A 19,113-nucleotide genomic window follows, 5' to 3' on the forward strand; every position below is an offset into this window, starting at 1 on the left:
TATAACGTAGAAATGAAGCATGCTTATATGATAAATGAGCATAATTTTAAAGAAGTCTAGATGTTCCATAATCTGATCGGTGTTTCTATTACATCATCTTAAGAGACAGAGGTGTATCTATTGATGTAATTTTTGAGATATATATATATATATATATATATTCCTCCCCAAAAAAAGAAGTCATCTAGATGTTAATGAAAGCTTGCAAATTTGAAGTGAAGGGGGAGAAGGGATTTTGAGAATTAGTTGACATAGTACGTCCACTTGGTCCGCGACGTTGATGACGTTGAGATACACACACACACACACACATTTATTCCCCCCAAAAAAGAAGAAGTTTAGATGTAATTTTTGAGAGAGATATCTATATATACACACACACATTTATTCTCCCCAAAAAAAGAAGTCTAGATATTAACGAAAGCTTGCGAATTTGAAGTAAAGGTTTTCTAATGAAGCTCTCATCTATCAAAAAAGAACGAAATAAAATATGCATCTATGATCTAGACCAATGTAAAAAAAAAGTCATCCTTTAGTGTAATTTTCACAGCTCAAATTGATAAATAATTTTACCTAGCCTTGAATTTAAAAATTCAAAAATTTGAACTTTTAGTTATAAAACCAATTCATCTATGCATTTTTTCAACTAAACGGGTTGAGTAGACCAAGCGTTTTGGTTGAGTGTGTGGGTGTGTGCATGAAGGTCCTGAGCACAAAGCAACTTGCACAAAAAGGAGCGATAGGATGTGGAGGGAGCGAGCTTTTCGTAGACAAACACACATAGTTACTTGCTCTCTCGATTGGCTATGAGCAAACTTACATTGATAGTTGTCCAAGCATGGTTAGTGTAGTATACAGACTCAAACCTTTGGGCCATCCAAGATAAGATATGATTGGACAATGCTCTTACCCTTTGCTCCATATTCATAAAAGGTAGCTTCGTGGTCTTTAAACTTCACTTCTTTGTAAATCGGTCCATTTGTGAGCTCCTTTGCAAGAGCGATCAATGCAGTGGGTGCTCAATCACAAAACATTGCTATTGACCACCTTGACTTCTGACGATTGGGGATAACCCTATGCTCAATGCTCTTATACCTCCCATTTGTCAAAATTCGTAAGCATTGATAGGAAATCTTGTCCATCATCAATAGAGTATACTAGTAACATTATTACTAATGGTTGAACTTGAAGCACCCTTTAGAGCTTAAAACGACATTTTAAGCGCATCAATTGTTGACGCTCTCAAATTTTCCAAAGGTTTCAAGAGTGGCACCTAGAAAAAGTATAGAAGTTTCAAAATAAAAAATTCATGGGCAAGGTGTCATGAGAGAGAGAGAGAGAGAGAGAGAGAGAGAGAGAGAGAGACAGAGAGAGAGAGAGAGAGAGATAAGAGTAGAACATTAATTTTATGTTGTTATTTAATGTAACCTTCTACAAAAATGATGACAAATTAATAAGTGGTGGGAGTATTTTCCATTAAAAAGAAGAGAGAGTAGCAATAATCTATTGGTATAAAATATAAGATTTAAAGTTAGAAACCACGAAGTTGTGATTATTATCACCTAGAACTTCTTTGAGGGAAATAAGTCTTTTAAAAAGAAAACCAAGGCTCTTTACAGCCATAAAACTAAATCCAAGCATTTCATATTGACTAATGTATGAAGCTAGGAGACTTCAAAGAGTAGTAGAAAAGAGTGGAGTTGTAGGCATAGCATAAGTAGGATCATGTTACTGCAAACCTTGTTAATACAGACAATGGTGCAAATGTGCAATCAAGAAGTAATGGAAATGTGAGAGAAGAGGGTGGAGCTACAAGGGACAATAATAATCGAAATGCATAAGATGTAGACCCCCTCAATGTAGCCCCTAACTCCATACATTTTCATTATGCTCTATTTTGTATATGACCTTTGTGGACTCATACACTTATGTAATTTTGCTAAGTAATGTAATAGATTTATGACATTTGCCAATCATGAATTGCAATCGTTCATTTATTTAATATTTGTAAAGTTTTAAATTACATGTGTCCATGACGATGACTAGGACAAGAACTTGTGTTAGTTTTAGCGTATTTGTATTTAAAAAAAATAGGGGCAGATAGGGGAGTCCTGTGAAATGATTCCCCAATGTGTCTTAGTTTTTTTTTTCACGCAGTTCTATCACAAAAATAGCAGTAGTGAAATTTCACTCTACTATTTTCATGCTGAGATCCTGTTTGCAGTGAAAATAACAGCTTTTTTAGTATCAAAATGGGTCTGACCTCTCCCTACCCTACTAGTTATAAATGCACTGTTACTTTTTCTACTACACCCTCATCTTGTTGTAGTGCCTCTTTCTTGTCTCATTCACTACCAAGCTATGCCATACTTTGAATTTTCCAATAGCTTCACCTACATCTTCCTACTAAAGTCATCGCTTAGTAACAAGAAGTAGGAAGAACCACCTAATGCAATGGTGGATGGTATTTTACCACAAAGATCTGGATGTATAAGCTTTTAATGCACCTTTGCACAATTCTTACTTTATGCATGTTGATGTTGCTAGCCATTATATAAGCTTCATACACATCTCACATCTCTAAAAATGCTGGTAAATGTGCCACAATCCCAAACCTTTGCATCTCTTTTAAATTCTACAAAGCTCAGGTGGTGCTCAAATCTCACATGTCATGGTGTCTGCTTGTCTATTCTTGTGTGTGTGTTTTCTTTGCAAGGAGCTCAAGCTCACCCTCTCTCCCACATTCTTCTCACTAGAAGGGTTATGTGTTTTTTTATAAACTAAGCTTCATACACATCTCACATCTCTAAAAATGCTGGTAAATGTGCCACAATCCCAAACCTTTGCATCTCTTTTTAATTCTACAAAGCTCAAGTGGTGCTCAAATCTCACATGTCATGGTGTCTGCTTGTCTATTCTTGTGTGTGTGTTTTCTTTGCAAGGAGCTCAAGCTCACCCTCTCTCCCACATTCTTCTCACTAGAAGGGTTATGTGTTTTTTTATAAACTAAGTCGCATGCGATGTAACACATATAATAAAATAGTCTTGACATCCACACATAATGTCTATAATAGTGTCTTCTTAATCAGAGTTTTAAAAAAAACACCAGTAAAATATTATAAGTACAGATGGGTTAGCGAATGTTTTTATATGTAAACCTAAAACTTTAAAAAACCTAGGCGAATCTTTGAGATTTTCTATCTTATATGATAGCATGTAGTATGCTTTTGGCGAATTTGTCTCTTTAACCCACTAAAATTGAAAAACTAAGTGGGCATTTTTTTCTCTTTTTTTTTTGTTGGGTGAAATAGCTTGACAATATCAAAGACCCCTCTAAAATAGGCCTTGGGCTAAGAAGAGTCCCTTTTTTTCCCCTTGTTCTTAATGGATCATGTGTTGTGTAAAAAAATAAGATATTTATAGAACAAAATCAAATATGAAAGGAAAAGCCAAATTGAGATTCATCACTTTTGTTCGTATTAAGAGTCTCAAAAAAACTCGAGGTCTGTTTATGAGATTATTCTCAACCCATGTTGTGTAGAGAAAGTGTATCATTATAAATACAACACACTCTCCACTTATCATTTAACATGTCTCAGAGTTATCATTTTAAATACTATACACTATCCACTTATCATTTAAAATGTCTCACAGATATCATTATAGAATGTATACAAATTCTTCACTCATCATTTGAAATGTATCGCAATGTACACTTTTCAAGTAGTAACAAAACAGGTCACCTTTAATACATAGGTATTCTGAATGTACAATATAGGATTTATATAGATAAAGGATGAAGACCCACTAGTAATATAGTAGGGTGCACAGGGTTTGAACAAAATACTTGATTACATGCTAAGGTACTTGACCAAAGTACCTTAAATACTTCACTATACTTGGGATATGAGTGCTTGCACTTGCACACACACACACACACATAGTTACTTGCTCTCTCCATTGGCCATGAGCAAACTTACATTGATAGTTGTCCAAGCATGGTTAGTGTAGTAGATAGACTCAAACCTTTGGGCCATCCAAGATAAGATACGACTCGACAATGCTCTTACCCTTTGCTCCATAATCATAAAAGGTAGCTTCGTGGTCTTTAAACTTCACTTCTTTGTAAATCGGTCCATTTGTGAGCTCCTTTGCAGGAGCGATCAATGCAGTGGGTGCTGCATCACAAAACATTGCTATAGACAACCTTGACTTCTGACGATTGGGGATAACCCTATGCTCGATGCTCTTATACCTCCCATTTGTCAAAATCTGAAACCATAGATAGGAAATCTTGTCCATCATAAATAGAATATACTAGTAACATTATTACTAATGGTTGAACTTGAAGCACCTTTTAGAGCTTAAAAGGACATTTTAAGCGCGTCGATTGTTGACGCTCTCGAATTTTTCAAAGGTTTCAAGAGTGGCACCTAGAAAAGTATAGAAGTTTCAAAATAAAAAATCATGGGCAAGGTGTCATGAGAGAGAGAGAGAGAGAGAGAGAGAGAGAGAGAGAGAGAGAGGTAAGAGTAGAAGGTTGAGGCAAAATGTTAAAATATATAAATAAATATTAATTAACTAATATTATATATATATAACATAGAAATAAAGCATGCTTGTATGATAAATGAGCATAATTTTAAAGAAGTCTAGATGTTCCATAATCTGATCGGTGTTTCTATTACATCATCTTAAGAGACGCAGGTGTATCTGTTGATGTAATTTTTGAGATATGTATATATATATATATATATATATATTCCTCCCCAAAAAAAGAAGTCATCTAGATGTTAATGAAAGCTTGCAAATTTGAAGTGAAGGGGGAGAAGGGATTTTGAGAATTAATTGACATAGTACCTCCACTTGGTCCGCGACGTTGATGACGTTGAGATACACACACACACACACATTTATCCCCCCCAAAAAAGAAGAAGTTTAGATGTAATTTTTGAAGATATATCTATATATATACAGACACATTTATTCTCCCCAAAAAAAGAAGTCTAGATGTTAACGAAAGCTTGCGAATTTGAAGTAAAGGTTTTCTAATGAAGCTCTCATCTATCAAAAAAGAACGAAATAAAATATGCATCTATGATCTAGACCAATGGAAAAAAAAAAGTCATCCTTTAGTGTAATTTTCACAGCTCAAATTGATAAATAATTTTACCTAGCCTTGAATTTAAAAATTCAAAAATTTAAACTTTTAGTTATAAAACCAATTCATCTATGCATTTTTTCAACTAAACGGGTTGAGTAGACCGAGCGTTTTGGTTGAGTGTGTGGGTGTGTGCGTGAAGGTCCTGAGCACAAAAAGGAGCGATAGGATGTGGAGGGGGCGCGTAGACAAAGGTAAAGAAGTAGACACACCTCCACTTGGTCCGCGACGTTGACGACGAGCGAGCCCTTGATGGGGTGGGCGGGCACCCAGTCGTCCTGATGGCGGACCTCCAGGCTCACAGGACCCTCGTCCTCCTGCAGCACCAGCGTGAGGGCGCCGATGTCCGAGTGCTTGTGGAAGCCGTCGGTGAGCTCCGGCTGAGGGCAGCGAGGGTAGAAGTTGATAAGCATCTTTTGATAGGGCTCCACCCCAAGCGCCTCCTCGATAAACGACGCCCGCTGCCCCAGCCCCACCGATATCACGCCCAGCAGCCGCAGCGCCAGCGCCTTCAGCTCCGCGCTGTACTCATCCATCGTCTCCCTACGATCAGAAACCATCACACACGAATTATATCAGCAGCTCGACACCACAACGGCCATTACCTCAACGAAGCAGGCCGCCAATAATCAGAGTCTCGCACCCACAGCGGCTGAAGAACGAGAAACACGACGTAGTCTCACCATCAAATCGTAAGTGTTATAACCATCCCATACAAATTATAAAAGCAGCTTGACACCACGTAGTCTCACCATCAAATCGTAAGTGTTATAACCATCCCATACAAATTATGAAAGCAGCTTGACACCACAACGGCCATTACCTGAACGAAGCAGGAAACGTGGGCCAATAATCATAGTCTCGCACCGACAGCGGCTGAAGCGAGAGATACAAGAAGTCTCGCCAGTCCCTCACGTTGTCTTCCTTGATGGTATACTTGCTGCCATACCCTTGGGATATGACTCCCGGCCTGCCCACATAGGCAGCCTTCTCTTCCACCGGCAAAGCAATGAACTCTTTGGACACCTGCATCATCCTCTCCATTAACTCTAGGCTCACTCCATGATTCACAACCCTAAAGAAGCCCCACTCCTCACAAGCGGCCTTCACTTGGCTCACAACCTCCGGCATGCGCGACTCCTCCCAGCCGCCAAGGTCTATCACCGGTATCCTCTTCTCCAAAGCGGGCCTTTCTATGATAGAAAGCCCGGCAAGCTGCTCTGCAGTACGGTTCCTTCGATACTTCTCGGGCACCTCTTGCACCCCCTTCTCCACCAGGAATTCCACGGGCTCTACCCCCCATTCCTTGCCAGGAGCCACTATACTGATGGGGCCTATGGGTGGCTGGACAAGTACAGCAGTGGCCATTGCTGATAATGAAGCAGCTAGGCTGATCTATATAAGGATGATAACACAGAGAACAGCTCCCTACCCTTTCTATATAGGCAGTTGCGAGGTTTATGTGCCGGTCTTTCCACAACACACGGCAGGCCTAGAATTTTTGAACGGCGCCCCTATTTTTTTCTTTTGAAGGGATTTTCTTTAACTAGCTTTTTCTTTATGAAGAGATTGGAAGGGCATATAACTAAATTTCTCAAAACCCTTCCCTTCTTTTGAAGGGTAATTTTGTTTTCACCCTTCCCTTCTTGTGAAGGTTTTGACCCTCTTGGAAGGCTAGTGCAACCTTCAAATTCTAGTACTGACACACAGCCTTGGTTTTAACATTAAAAAAAAAATCTTGTTGAAAACCCACTTCCCTTTCATTTTCAATTTTCAAAGAGAGTCATTCCTTCTAGTGTTAAAAACATAATATTTTATTTTTTTGTCCTTTAAAAAAATGATATTTTCATGACATTTAAAAGCTATTTTTAGTATTTCTTAAAATTGCAAATTGTCAGATGCACAATTTTTCCAACAATCGTACCATATGTAGATGCAAGCCTTCACAATACACATTTCGCAAAATTCATGCCTTTTAGAAATCGTTTGCCTTGTTAGTTAAAAAAATCAATTTATAATTAACCAAAAATTGTTACTCTCCATGGTCAAAAGTATCTCCTCCTTTTAGAGTGCCTCTTAGCATGGTCGAAAGTATCTCCTCCATCTAGAGTGCCCCTTAACATGGTCAAAAGTATCTCCTCCTTTTAGAGTGCCTCTTAACATGATCAGAAGTATCGAGTGCCCCTTAACTAGGTTCCTTGAGAAAAAGATGCACTATTAATCTGTTCTTGAAAATTTTAGATGGAGAATAATTGGTAGCACATTGTATAGCTGTTGAGATCATTGCACATTAGCTTTAAGTACATTTGCCCTTTCATCATAGGTTTTTTTTAGTTCTACAAGTTAATGTGCACCCTAGGCCTTGTGTAGCCCTACAACTCCACTCTTTACAACTGTAAAGAGCCTTGGTTTTCTTTTTAAAAGGCTTATTTCCCTCAAAGAACTTCTAGGTGATACTTATCACAAGTTTGTGGTTTCTAACTTCAAATCTTATATTTTACACACCAATAGATTATTGCTACTCTCTCTTCTTTTTTATGGAAAATACTCCCACCATTTATTAATTTGTCATCATTTTTGTAGATCTATCAACATTAGTCCTTGATCATTATTCTTTTAGATAATTTTATTCAAAGAAAGAAAAAAAAACCTTGTTGGGTTGGCTAAACCATCTTGAGAAGTCAAATTTGAGTGACAAAGAATGACACGAGAGGCTAGATTTTATGTGGATATGTGCTATACCTTTACAATCTAAGGTTTTTCTACTGCTAGCAAACACATCATGCATTTATCTTTACTCTACATGCCCACCTTGCTTTGCAAAATTAAAAAACATTTTAAAAGATTTGATTAAAGAAATCTTGAAATGTGTGAGGGACTATTGAAAGGTGTAGTATAGGAATGGAACTACAAAACCAAAGAAATCATTGAAAAGTGTGGTTATCCAAATGCAGCTTATAATAATAATAATTTCTTTTTCCTACTTAAAAATCAATAGAATCTTTGACAATTGTGGCTATCCAAATGAAATTGATAACAATTGTTTTGACTTACTTCACCCAAAGAAAACAAAATATTTGAAATGTGAGCTTGTAGGAATGGAACTAATAGAGATTTCTTTGTCTTAGTAGACCAAATGATCGTATATACAATTTTTGGGAGGATATTAGATGGAATGATGAAATGATTGTGTATATGATTTGTAGGAAGATATTAGATATTTCTTTGTATTATTAGATGGAATGATTGCATATATGATTAGATATTAAAACATTCAAATATCTCAAAAACAAGTCTTTAAGAGCATATAGAATTTTCATTATATAAAATATAGAAAGTTAAACATGATTGAGCTAAGAGAAAAACAATTACATTTTCAAAGTTAGATGATTAATACTTTTAGTAAAATATCACTATCATGAAAAATATGTTTTATAAATCCAATGTGTGTTTGTTTGTAAAGTAACTTTAATAGAAGTTTTTCACGTTTATATTTTCTCAAATATTAACACACTTATGCCTTTTTTCGGTATGCATGCTTCACATTAACTATCTTGAAATAAGATCTTCAGGAAGCCAAAAATTAACCACCACTACATACACTCTATTTAACATGCTATCTCTAGTAAAGAATCCTTCTAACATTGATGTTACGGCGGGCAAGAAGCCATGACATAAAGAACAAGATCAAGGACAAGCTATCAAAATACCCTAAAGGATACAACCCCTTATTTAATCCTAGTCTCAATATCCCCTCTCCTCAGTCATACGTTCATATGATTGAGGGAAAGATTGATAGAGAGAGAGAGAGAGAGAGAGAGAGAGAGTCACATATCTAGAAAATCCCATGGCCTTTTCTCCCACCTCTCCTTATATACCAATGGTCCCCCACATAACTCCTCTACTTGCTACATTTGGTCCCACATGTTACACAATGGCAAGTCTGTAGACTAAGGCCATAACTTTCTATTTTTTGTCAACCATCCTTAGACAAGCATTCATATTCATAAAATGTAAGCATCTACATAGTAAGCATACTATGTATTGAATTTAGGGTACTAAACTTCATGCACTTCTTGTCCTCTAAAAGGTATTAAATACCTATTCTCCCTTCTTGTATTCTTTTCCCTCTAAAATATATTCAATACTTAGTCTCGCTCCTCCAAACAACATGACAAGGATATAATTTATGAAGATCTCAACTTTGCAATAGAGTGAAATGCTCTCCATCAAGAAACTTTGGTACTCTCCGAATCACTCTCCTTATCTAGGAATCCACAACATGAAGGGCATGGAAGATGCAAGGATAACACGACATATTCGAGTTCAGAAATATTCCCAAGGCAAGTTAAACTAGGGGGAAAAAATGAAGGGCACTCTACTTATATAGGAATCCACAACATGAAGGGAATGGAAGATACATGGATAACACGCCATATTCAGGTAAGTTAAACCAAGGAAAGAAAATGAAGGCATGCATAACGATGTTACAATAGGAAAACTAAGGCCTTGGGTGAATTAAGGATCTCATGAAAGCTCTCTTTGCACCAAACAAGAGGTCTGTTATGTAAGAAAACCTAACACAAAAAGTAGGATCAACACAATACAGAGCACTAAATTGCAGAAAGAAGTGGTGAATAAACAATATTATTGCTTGCAAACTTTGATTACAAGCCAAACCGTGTGCTCCAAGTAGGGAGCTTTGATAATGACCTAGATAGACTCTGGACAGAGAATGTCTTGTTTACAAGAGTACTCAAACATAATGAACTCGATGATAAACTAAGGCTGTAAAACTAGTCTAGATATAGTACCCAGGGTTGACATCGATTTAGGTCAGCCATGTCCCACGACTTGGTCCATAATTACCAATCGATGATATCATCTGGCTAGAACCATATTAGACTATAACTAATTCATATCTCTCGCACGACCATCTAAGACCATATGGACCCTCAAACCAATGTGGTCACATAGCCTGAACAAGCATGCATCATACTTGTTGTTGATAGAGTGCCAATTCTATATAAGCTAATCATTTAGACACACTTGGGAACTTCATAGTGTCTGAGTGCTCACACTACAATGGTTGATCCTTATAAAAACTGGGGAGGCTTACAAAATAGAGCATATCCATTACACAAAGTAAAATTATGAGGGTGGAGCATTAAGAAAATTCTTCTCCAATACCCTACCTTACTATCCACTTATCATAGGTGAACTATCTCTTTGGTCCACAATGATGAGTGGATGAAGATGGAGCTCCAAAAGAATTCTCCCAAGATCCTTTATGAAAATATCTCCCAAGATGAAGATTCAAAGGGCATATAACTAAATTTCTTAAAACCCTTCCCTTCTTTTGAAGGGTAATTTTGTTTTCACCCTTCTTGTCAAGGTTTTGACCCCCTTGGAAGGGTAGTGCAACCTTTAAATTCAAGGACTCATACACAACCTTGGTTTTATTATTTTAAAAAAAAATCTTGTGGAAAACCCACTTCACTTTCATTTTAAATTTTCAAAGAGAGTCATTCCTTCTAGTGTTAAAAACATAATGTTTTATTTTCTTGTCCCAAAAAATGATATTATCGTGACATTTAAAAGCTTTTTTTTATATTTCTTAAATTTACAAATTGTCAGACGCACAATTTTTCCAACAATCTTACCATATGTAGATGCAAGCCATCACAATACACATTTCGCAAAATTCATGCCTTTTAGAACTCGTTTGCCTTGTTAGTTAAAAAATCAATTTATAATTAACCAAAAATTGTTACTCTCCATGGTCAAAAGTATCTCCTCCGTCTAGAGTGCATGTTAGCATGGTCAAAAGTATCTCCTCCTTTTAGAGTGCATGTTAGCATGGTCGAAAGCATCTCCTTCGTCTAGAGTGCCCCTTGACATGGTCGAAAGTATCTTCTCCTTTTAGAGTGCCTCTTAACATGATCAAAAGTATCTCCTCCTTCTAGAGTGGCCCTTAACTAGCTTCCCTAAGAAAAAGATGCATTATTAACCAGGTCTTGAAAATTTTAGATGGAGAATAATTGGTAGCACATTGTATAGATCTGTTGAGATCGTTGCACATTAGCTTTAATACATTTGCCCTTTCATCATAGGTTTTTTTTAGTTCTATAAGTTAACGTGCACCCTAGGCCTTGTGTAACCCCACAACTCCACTCTTTTCTACTACTCTTTGAAGTCTCCTAGCTTCATACATTAGTCAATATTAAATGCTTGCATTTAGTTTTACGGCTGTAAAGAGCCTTGGTTTTCTTTTTAAAAGACTTATTTCCCTCAATGAACTTCTACGTGATAATAATCACAACTTCGTGGTTTCTAACTTCAAATCTTATATTTTATACCAATAGATGACTGCTACTCTCTCTTCTTTTTAATGGAAAATACTCCCACCATTTATTAATTTGCCAACATTTTTGTAGAGCTCTCAACATTAGTCCTTGATCATTATTCTTTTAGATATTTTTATTCAAAGAAAGAAAAAAAAACTTGTTGGGTTGGCTAAACCATCTTGAGAAGTCAAATTTGAGTGACAAAGAATGACACGAGAGGCTAGATTTTATGTGGATATGTGCTATACCTTTACAATCTAAGGTTTTTCTATTGCTAGCAAATACATCATGCATTTATCTTTACTCTACATGCCCACCTTGCTTTTTGCGAAATTAAAGAAAGTTTTAAAAGATCTGATTAAAGGAATCTTCAAATGTGTGAGGACTATTGAAAGGTGTAGCATAGGAATGGAACTACAAAATCAAAAAAATCATTGAAAAGTGTGGTTATCCAAATGGAGGTAATAATAACAATTTCTTTGTCTTACTTCAAAATCAATAGAATCTTTGACAATTGTGGCTATCCAAATGAAATTGATAACAATTGTTTTGAGTTACTTCACCCAAAGAAAAAGAAATATTTGAAATATGAGCTTGTAGGAATGGAACTAATAGAGATTTCTTTGTCTTAGTAGACCAAATGATCGTATATAAAATTTTTGGGAGGATATTAGATGGAATGATGAAATGATTGTGCATATGATTTGTAGGAAGATATTAGATATTTCTTTGTATTATTAGATGGAATGATTGCATATTTGATTAGATATTAAAACATATAGAATACAAAAAATACAGCATGATTGAGCTAAGAGAAAAACAATTACATTTTCAAAGTTAGATAATTAATAATTTTAGTGAAATATCACTATCATGATAAATATGCTTTCCCTCTAAATTATATTCAATACTTAGTCTCCCTCCTCCAAACAACATAACAAGGATATAATTTACCTAGTATGAAGATCTCCATTTTGCAATAGGGTGAAATGATGTCCATCAAGAAACTTTGGTACTCTCCGAATCACTCTCCTTTATCTAGGAATCCACAACATGAAGGGCATGGAGATACAAGGATAACACGACATATTCGAGTTCAGAAATATTCCCAAGGCAAGTTAAACTAGAGGAAAAAAAATGAAGGGCACTCTATTTATATAGGAATCCACAACATGAAGGGCATGGAAGATACATGTATAAAACTCCATATTCAAGTTCCCAATTTTTTCTAAGGTGAGTTAAACCAAGGAGAGAAAATAAAGGCATGCATAACGATGTTACAATAGGAAAACTAAGGCCTTGGGTGAATTAAGGATCTTATGAAAGCTCTTTTTGCACCAAACAAGAGGACTGTTATGTAAGAAAACCTAACACACAAAGTAGGATCAACACAATACAAAGCACTAAATTGCAGAAAGAAGTGGTGAATACACAATATTATTGCTTGCAAACTTTGATTACAAGCCAAACCGTGTGCTCCAAGTAGGGAGCTTTGATAATGATCTAGATAGACTCTGGACGGAGAATGTCTTGTTTACAAGAGTACTCAAACATAATGAGCTCGATGATAAACTAAGGCTATAAAACTAGTTCCAGGGTTGACATTAATTTAGGTCCGCCATGTCCCACGACTTGGTCCATAATTACCAATCGATGATATCATCTGGCTAGAACCACATTAGACTGTAACTAATTCATATCTCTCGCACGACCATGTAAGACCATATGGACCCTCAAACTAGTGTGGTCACATAGCCTGAACAAGCATGCATCGTACTTGTTGTTGAAAGAGTGCCAATTCTATATAAGCTAATCATCTGGACACACTTGGGAACTTCATAGTGTCTGAGTGTCACACCACAACGGCGGTTGATCCTTATAAAAACTGGGGAGGCTTACAAAATAGAGCATATCCATTACACAAAGTAAAATTATGAGGGTGGAGCATTGAGAAAATTCTTCTCCAATACCCTACCTTACTATCCACTTATCATAGGTGAACTATCTCTTTGGTCCACAATGATGAGTGGATGAAGATGGAGCTCCAAAAGAATTCTCCCAAGATCCTTTATGAAAATATCTCCCAAGATGAAGATTGGAAGGGCATATAACTAAATTTCTTAAAACCCTTCCCTTCTTTTGAAGGGTAATTTTGTTTTCACCCTTCTTGTGAAGGTTTTGGCCCCCTTGGAAGGGTAGTGCAACCTTCAAATTCTAGGACTCACACACAGCCTTGGTTTTAACATTAAAAAAAAAAATCATGTTGAAAACAGACTTCGCTTTCATTTTCAATTTTTAAAGAGAGTCATTCCTTCTAGTGTTAAAAACATAATGTTTTATTTCCTTGTCCTTAAAAAATGATATTATCATGACATTTAAAAGCTATTTTTTGTATTTCTTAAATTTACAAATTGTCAGATGTACAATTTTTCCAACAATCTTACCATATGTAGATGCAAGCCATCACAATACACATTTCACGAAATTCATGCCTTTTAGAAATCGTTTACCTTGTTAGTAAAAAAAATCAATTTATAATTAACCAAAAATTGTTACTCTCCATGGTCAAAAGTATCTCCTTCTTTTAGAGTGCCTGTATTTAGCATGGTCAAAAGCATCTTCTGTGTCTAGAGTGCCCCTTGACATGGTCAAAAGTATCTCCTCCTTTTAGAGTGCCTCTTAACATGATCAAAAGTATCTCCTCCTTCTAGAGTGCCCCTTAACTAGCTTCCCTAAGAAAAATATGCCTTATTAACCTGTGCTTGAAAATTTTAGATGGAGAATAATTGGTAGCACATTGTATAGATCTGTTGAGATCGTTGCACATTAGCTTTAAGTACATTTTCCCTTTCATCACAGGTTTTTTTTAGTCCTATAACTTAACATGCACCCTAGGCCTTATGTAACCCTACAACTCCACTCTTTTCTACTACTCTTTGAAGTCTCCTAGCTTTTCATACATTAGTCAATATTAAATGCTTGGATTTAGTTTTACGGCTGTAAAGAGCCTTCGTTTTCTTTTTAAAAGACTTATTTCCCTCAATGAACTTCTACGTGATAATAATCTTAACTTCGTGGTTTCTAACTTCAAATCTTATATTTCATACCAATAGATTATTGCTACTCTCTCTTCTTTTTAATGGAAAATACTCCCATCATTTATTAATTTGCCAACATTTTTGTAGAGCTATCAACATTAGTCGTTGATCATTATTCTTTTAGATATTTTTATTCAAAGAAAGAAAAAAAACTTGTTGGGTTGGCTAAACCATCTTGAGAAGTCAAATTTGAGTGACAAAGAATGACACGAGAGGCTAGATTTTATGTGGATATGTGCTATACCTTTACAATCTAAGGTTTTTCTATTGCTAGCAAATACATCATGCATTTATCTTTACTCTACATGCCCACCTTGCTTTGCGAATTAAAGAAAGTTTTAAAAGATCTGATTAAAGGAATCTTCAAATGTGTGAGGACTCCTGAAAGGTGTAGTATAGGAATGGAACTACAAAATCAAAAAAATCATTGAAAAGTGTGGTTATCCAAATGGAGGTAATAATAACAATTTCTTTGTCTTACTTCAAAATCAATAAATCCAATGTTTGTTTCTTTGTAAAGTAACTTCCGTAGAAGTTTTTTACGTTTATATTTTCTCAAATATTATCACACATGCTTTTTTTGCTATGCATGCTTCACATTAACTATATTCAAATAAGATCTTAGGAGGCCAGAAATTAACCACCACTACATACACTCTATTTAACATTCTATCTCTATTAAAGAATCCCTACTAGATTGATGTTACGGGCAAGAAGCCACGAGATAAAGAACAAGATCAAGGACAAGCTATCAAAATACCCTAAAGGATACAACCCCTTATTTCCTAGTCTCAATATCCCCTCTCCTCGGTCATACGTTCATATGATTGAGGGAAAGATTGATAGAGAGAGAGAGAGAGAGAGAGAGAGAGAGAGTCACATATCTAGAAAAACCCATGGCCTTTTCTCCCACCTCTCCTTATATACCAATGGTCCCCCACATAACTCCTCTACTTGCTACATTTGGTCCTACATTTTACACAATGGCAAGTCTGTAGACTAAGGCCATAACTTTCTGTTCTTTGTCAACCACTCCTTAAACAAGCATTCATATTCACAAATTGTAAGCATCAACATAGTAAGCATACTATGTACTGAATTTGGGGTACTAAACTTCATGCACTTCTTGTCCTCTAAAAGGTATTAAATACTTATTATGCCTTCTTGTAGTCTTTTCCCTCTAAAATATATTCAATACTTAGTCTCCCTTCTCCAAACATTATCTAGGAATCCACAACATGAAGGGCATGGAAGATACAAGGATAACACGTCATATTCGAGTTCAGAAATATTCCTAAGGCAAGTTAAACTAGGGGAAGAAAAATGAAGGGCACTCTACTTATATAGGAATCCACAACATGAAGGCCATGGAAGATACATGGATAACACTCCATATTCAAGTTCCCAGTTTTTTCTAAGGTAAGTTAAACCAAGGAGAGAAAATGAAGGCATGCATAATGATGTTACAATAGGAAAACTAAGGCCTTGGGTGAATTAAGGATCTCATGAAAGCTCTCTTTGCACCAAACAAGAGGATTGTTATGTAAGAAAACCTAACACATAAAGTAGGATCAACACATTACAAAGCACTAAATTGTAGAAAGAAGTGGTGAATAACAATATTATTGCTTGAAAACTTTGATTACAAGCCAAACCGTGTGCTCCAAGTAGGGAGCTTTAATAATGATCTAGATAGACTCTGGACGGAGAATGTCTTGTTTACAAGAGTACTCAAACATAATGAACTCGATGATAAACTAAGGCTGTAAAAATAGTCTAGATATAGTACCCGGGGTTGACATCGATTTAGGTCAGCCATGTCCCACGACTTGGTCCATAATTACAAATCAATGATATCATCTGGCTAGAACCATATTAGACTATAACTAATTCATATCTCTCGCACGACCATCTAAGACCATATGGACCCTCAAACTAGTGTGGTCACATAGCCTGAACAAGCATGCATCATACTTGTTGTTGATAGAGTGCCAATTCTATATAAGCTAATCATCTAGACACACTTGGGAACTTCATAGTGTCTAAGTGCTCACACCACAACGGTTGATCCTTATAAAAATTGGGGAGGTTTACAAAATAGAGCATATCCATTACACAAAGTAACAACATGAGGGTGGAGCATTGAGAAAATTCTTCTCCAATACCCTACCTTATTGTCCTTTTATCATAGGTGAACTATCTCTTTGGTCCACAATGACAAGTCGATAAAGATGGAGCTTTAAAAGAATTCTCCCAAGATCCTTTATGAAAATATCTCCCAAGATGAAGATTGGAAGGGCATATAACTAAATTTCTTAAAACCCTTCCCTTCTTTTGAAGGGTAATTTTGTTTTCACCCTTCTTGTGAAGGTTTTGACCCCCATGGAAGGGTAGTGCAACCTTCAAATTCTAGGACTCACACACAGCCTTGGTTTTATTATTTTTTTAAAAAAAATCTTATGGAAAACCCACTTCGCTTTCATTTTCAATTTTTAAAGAGAGTCATTCCTTCTAGTGTTAAAAACATAATGTTTTACTTTCATGTCCTAAAAAAAATCATATTATCATGACATTTAAAAGCTATTTTTAGTATTTCTTAAATTTGCAAATTGTCAGATGCACAATTTTCCCAACAATCTTACCATATGTAGATGCAAGCCATCACAGTACACATTTCACGAAATTCATGCCTTTTAGAAATCGTTTACCTTGTTAGTTAAAAAAATCAATTTATAATTAACCAAAAATTGTTACTCTCCATGGTCAAAAGTATCTCCTTCTTTTAGAGTGCCTGTAAGCATTGTCAAAAGCATCTCCTCTATCTAGAGTGCCCCTTGACATGGTCAAAAGTATCTCCTCCTTTTAGAGTGCCTCTTAACACGATGAAAAGTATCTCCTCCTTCTAGAGTGCCCCTTAACTTGCTTCCCTAAGAAAAAGATGCATTATTAACCTGTTCTTGAAAATTTTAGATGGAGAATAATTGGTAGCACATTGTATAGATCTGTTGAGATCGTTGCACATTAGCTTTAAGTACATTTGCCCTTTCATCATAGGTTTTTTTTAGTTCTATAAGTTAACGTGCACCCTAGGCCTTATGTAACCCTACAACTCCACTCTTTTCAACTACTCTTTGAAGTCTCCTAGTTTCATACATTAGTCAATATTAAATGCTTGGATTTAGTTTTACGGCTGTAAAGAGCCTTGGTTTTCTTTTTAAAAGACTTATTTCCCTCAATGAACTTCTACATGATAATAATCACAACTTCATGGTTTCTAACTTCAAATCTTATATTTTATACCAATATATTATTGCTACTCTCTCCTCTTTTTAATGGAAAATACTCCCACCATTTATTAATTTGCCAACATTTTTGTAGAGCTATCAACATTAGTCCTTGATCATTATTCTTTTAGATATTTTTATTCAAAGAGAAAAAAAAAACTTGTTGGGTTGGCTAACTCATCTTGAGAAGTCAAATTTGAGTGACAAAGAATGACATGAGAGGCTAGATTTTATGTGGATATGTGCTATACCTTTACAATCTAAGTTTTTTCTATTGCTAACAAATACATCATGCATTTATCTTTACTCTACATGCCCACCTTGCTTTGCAAAATTAAAGAAAGTTTAAAAGATCTGATTAAAGGAATCTTGAAATGTGTATGTGTGACGACTATTGAAAGGTGTAGTATAGGAATGGAACTACAAAACCGAAAAAATCATTGAAAAGTGTGGTTATCCAAATGGAGGTAATAATAACAATTTCTTTGTCTTACTTCAAAATCAATAAAATCTTTGACATTTGTGGCTATCCAAATGAAATTGATAACAATTGTTTTGAGTTACTTCACCCAAAAAAGAAGAAATATTTGAAATATGAGCTTGTAGGAATGGAACTAATAGAGATTTCTTTGTCTTAGTAGACTAAATGATCGTATATAAAATTTTTGGGAGGATATTAGATGGAATGATGAAATGATTGTGCATATGATTTGTAGGAAGATATCAGATATTTCTTTGTATTATTAGATGGAATGATTGCATATTTGATTAGATATTAAAACATTCAAATATCTTAAAAACAAGTTTTTAAGAGCATATAGAATTTTCATTATATAAAATATAAAAATTTAAACATGATTGAGCTAAGAGAAAAACAATTACATTTTCAAAGTTAGATAATTAATACTTTTAGTGAAATAGCACTATCATGAAAAATATGTTTTATAAATCCAATGTGTGTTTCTTTGTAAAGTAACTTTCATAGAAGTTTTTTACGTTTATATTTTCTCAAATATTAACACACTTATGCCTTTTTTCGGTATGCATGCTTCACATTAACTATGTTTAAATAAGATCTTTAGGAGGCCAAAATATAACCACCACTACATACACTCTATTTAACATTCTCCGTATAACAATGATGTTACGGGCAAGAAGCCATGAGACAAAGAACAAGATCAAGGACAAGCTATCAAAATACCCTAAAGGATACAATCCCTTAT

At 35.4% G+C, this 19,113-nt stretch overlaps 1 protein-coding gene across 2 annotated transcripts; it reads right to left on the reverse strand.

Moving 5' to 3' along the window:
- Window positions 1-1,161: 1,161 nt before the first annotated feature.
- Window positions 1,162-6,640, reverse strand: LOC147627903 (jasmonate-induced oxygenase 1-like). 2 transcript variants are annotated; one of them, XM_086814874.1, is made up of 3 exons: window positions 5,985-6,638; window positions 5,374-5,704; window positions 1,162-1,273 (listed from the first exon to the last, which is right to left on the reverse strand). In XM_086814874.1, exons 1-3 carry the CDS (start codon window positions 6,527-6,529, stop codon window positions 1,205-1,207), a joined length of 945 nt encoding a protein of 314 aa, XP_086671000.1. In that variant the 5' UTR covers window positions 6,530-6,638; the 3' UTR covers window positions 1,162-1,204. The 2 variants fall into 2 exon arrangements, with proteins under 2 accessions (XP_086671000.1, XP_086670998.1); XM_086814872.1 differs by lacking the exon at window positions 1,162-1,273 and adding an exon at window positions 3,725-4,272 and having other exon boundaries at window positions 5,985-6,640.
- Window positions 6,641-19,113: the final 12,473 nt, after the last annotated feature.

This window comes from Cibotium barometz, chromosome 20 (assembly GCF_041138505.1).
Source record: "Cibotium barometz isolate CiBa-2024 chromosome 20, ASM4113850v1, whole genome shotgun sequence".
NCBI lineage: Eukaryota > Viridiplantae > Streptophyta > Polypodiopsida > Cyatheales > Cibotiaceae > Cibotium > Cibotium barometz.

Coding starts and splice junctions, on each gene's coding strand:
- LOC147627903 (XM_086814872.1), bottom strand. CDS start 6,529: ATGGCCACTGCTGTACTTGTCCAGCCACCCATAGGCCCCATCAGTATA. Junction 5,705..5,984: donor ACGTTTCCTGCTTCGTTCAG/GTAATGGCCGTT, acceptor TTCTGATCGTAG/GGAGACGATGGATGAGTACA. Junction 4,273..5,373: donor ACGTCGCGGACCAAGTGGAG/GTGTGTCTACTT, acceptor CTATGGTTTCAG/ATTTTGACAAATGGGAGGTA.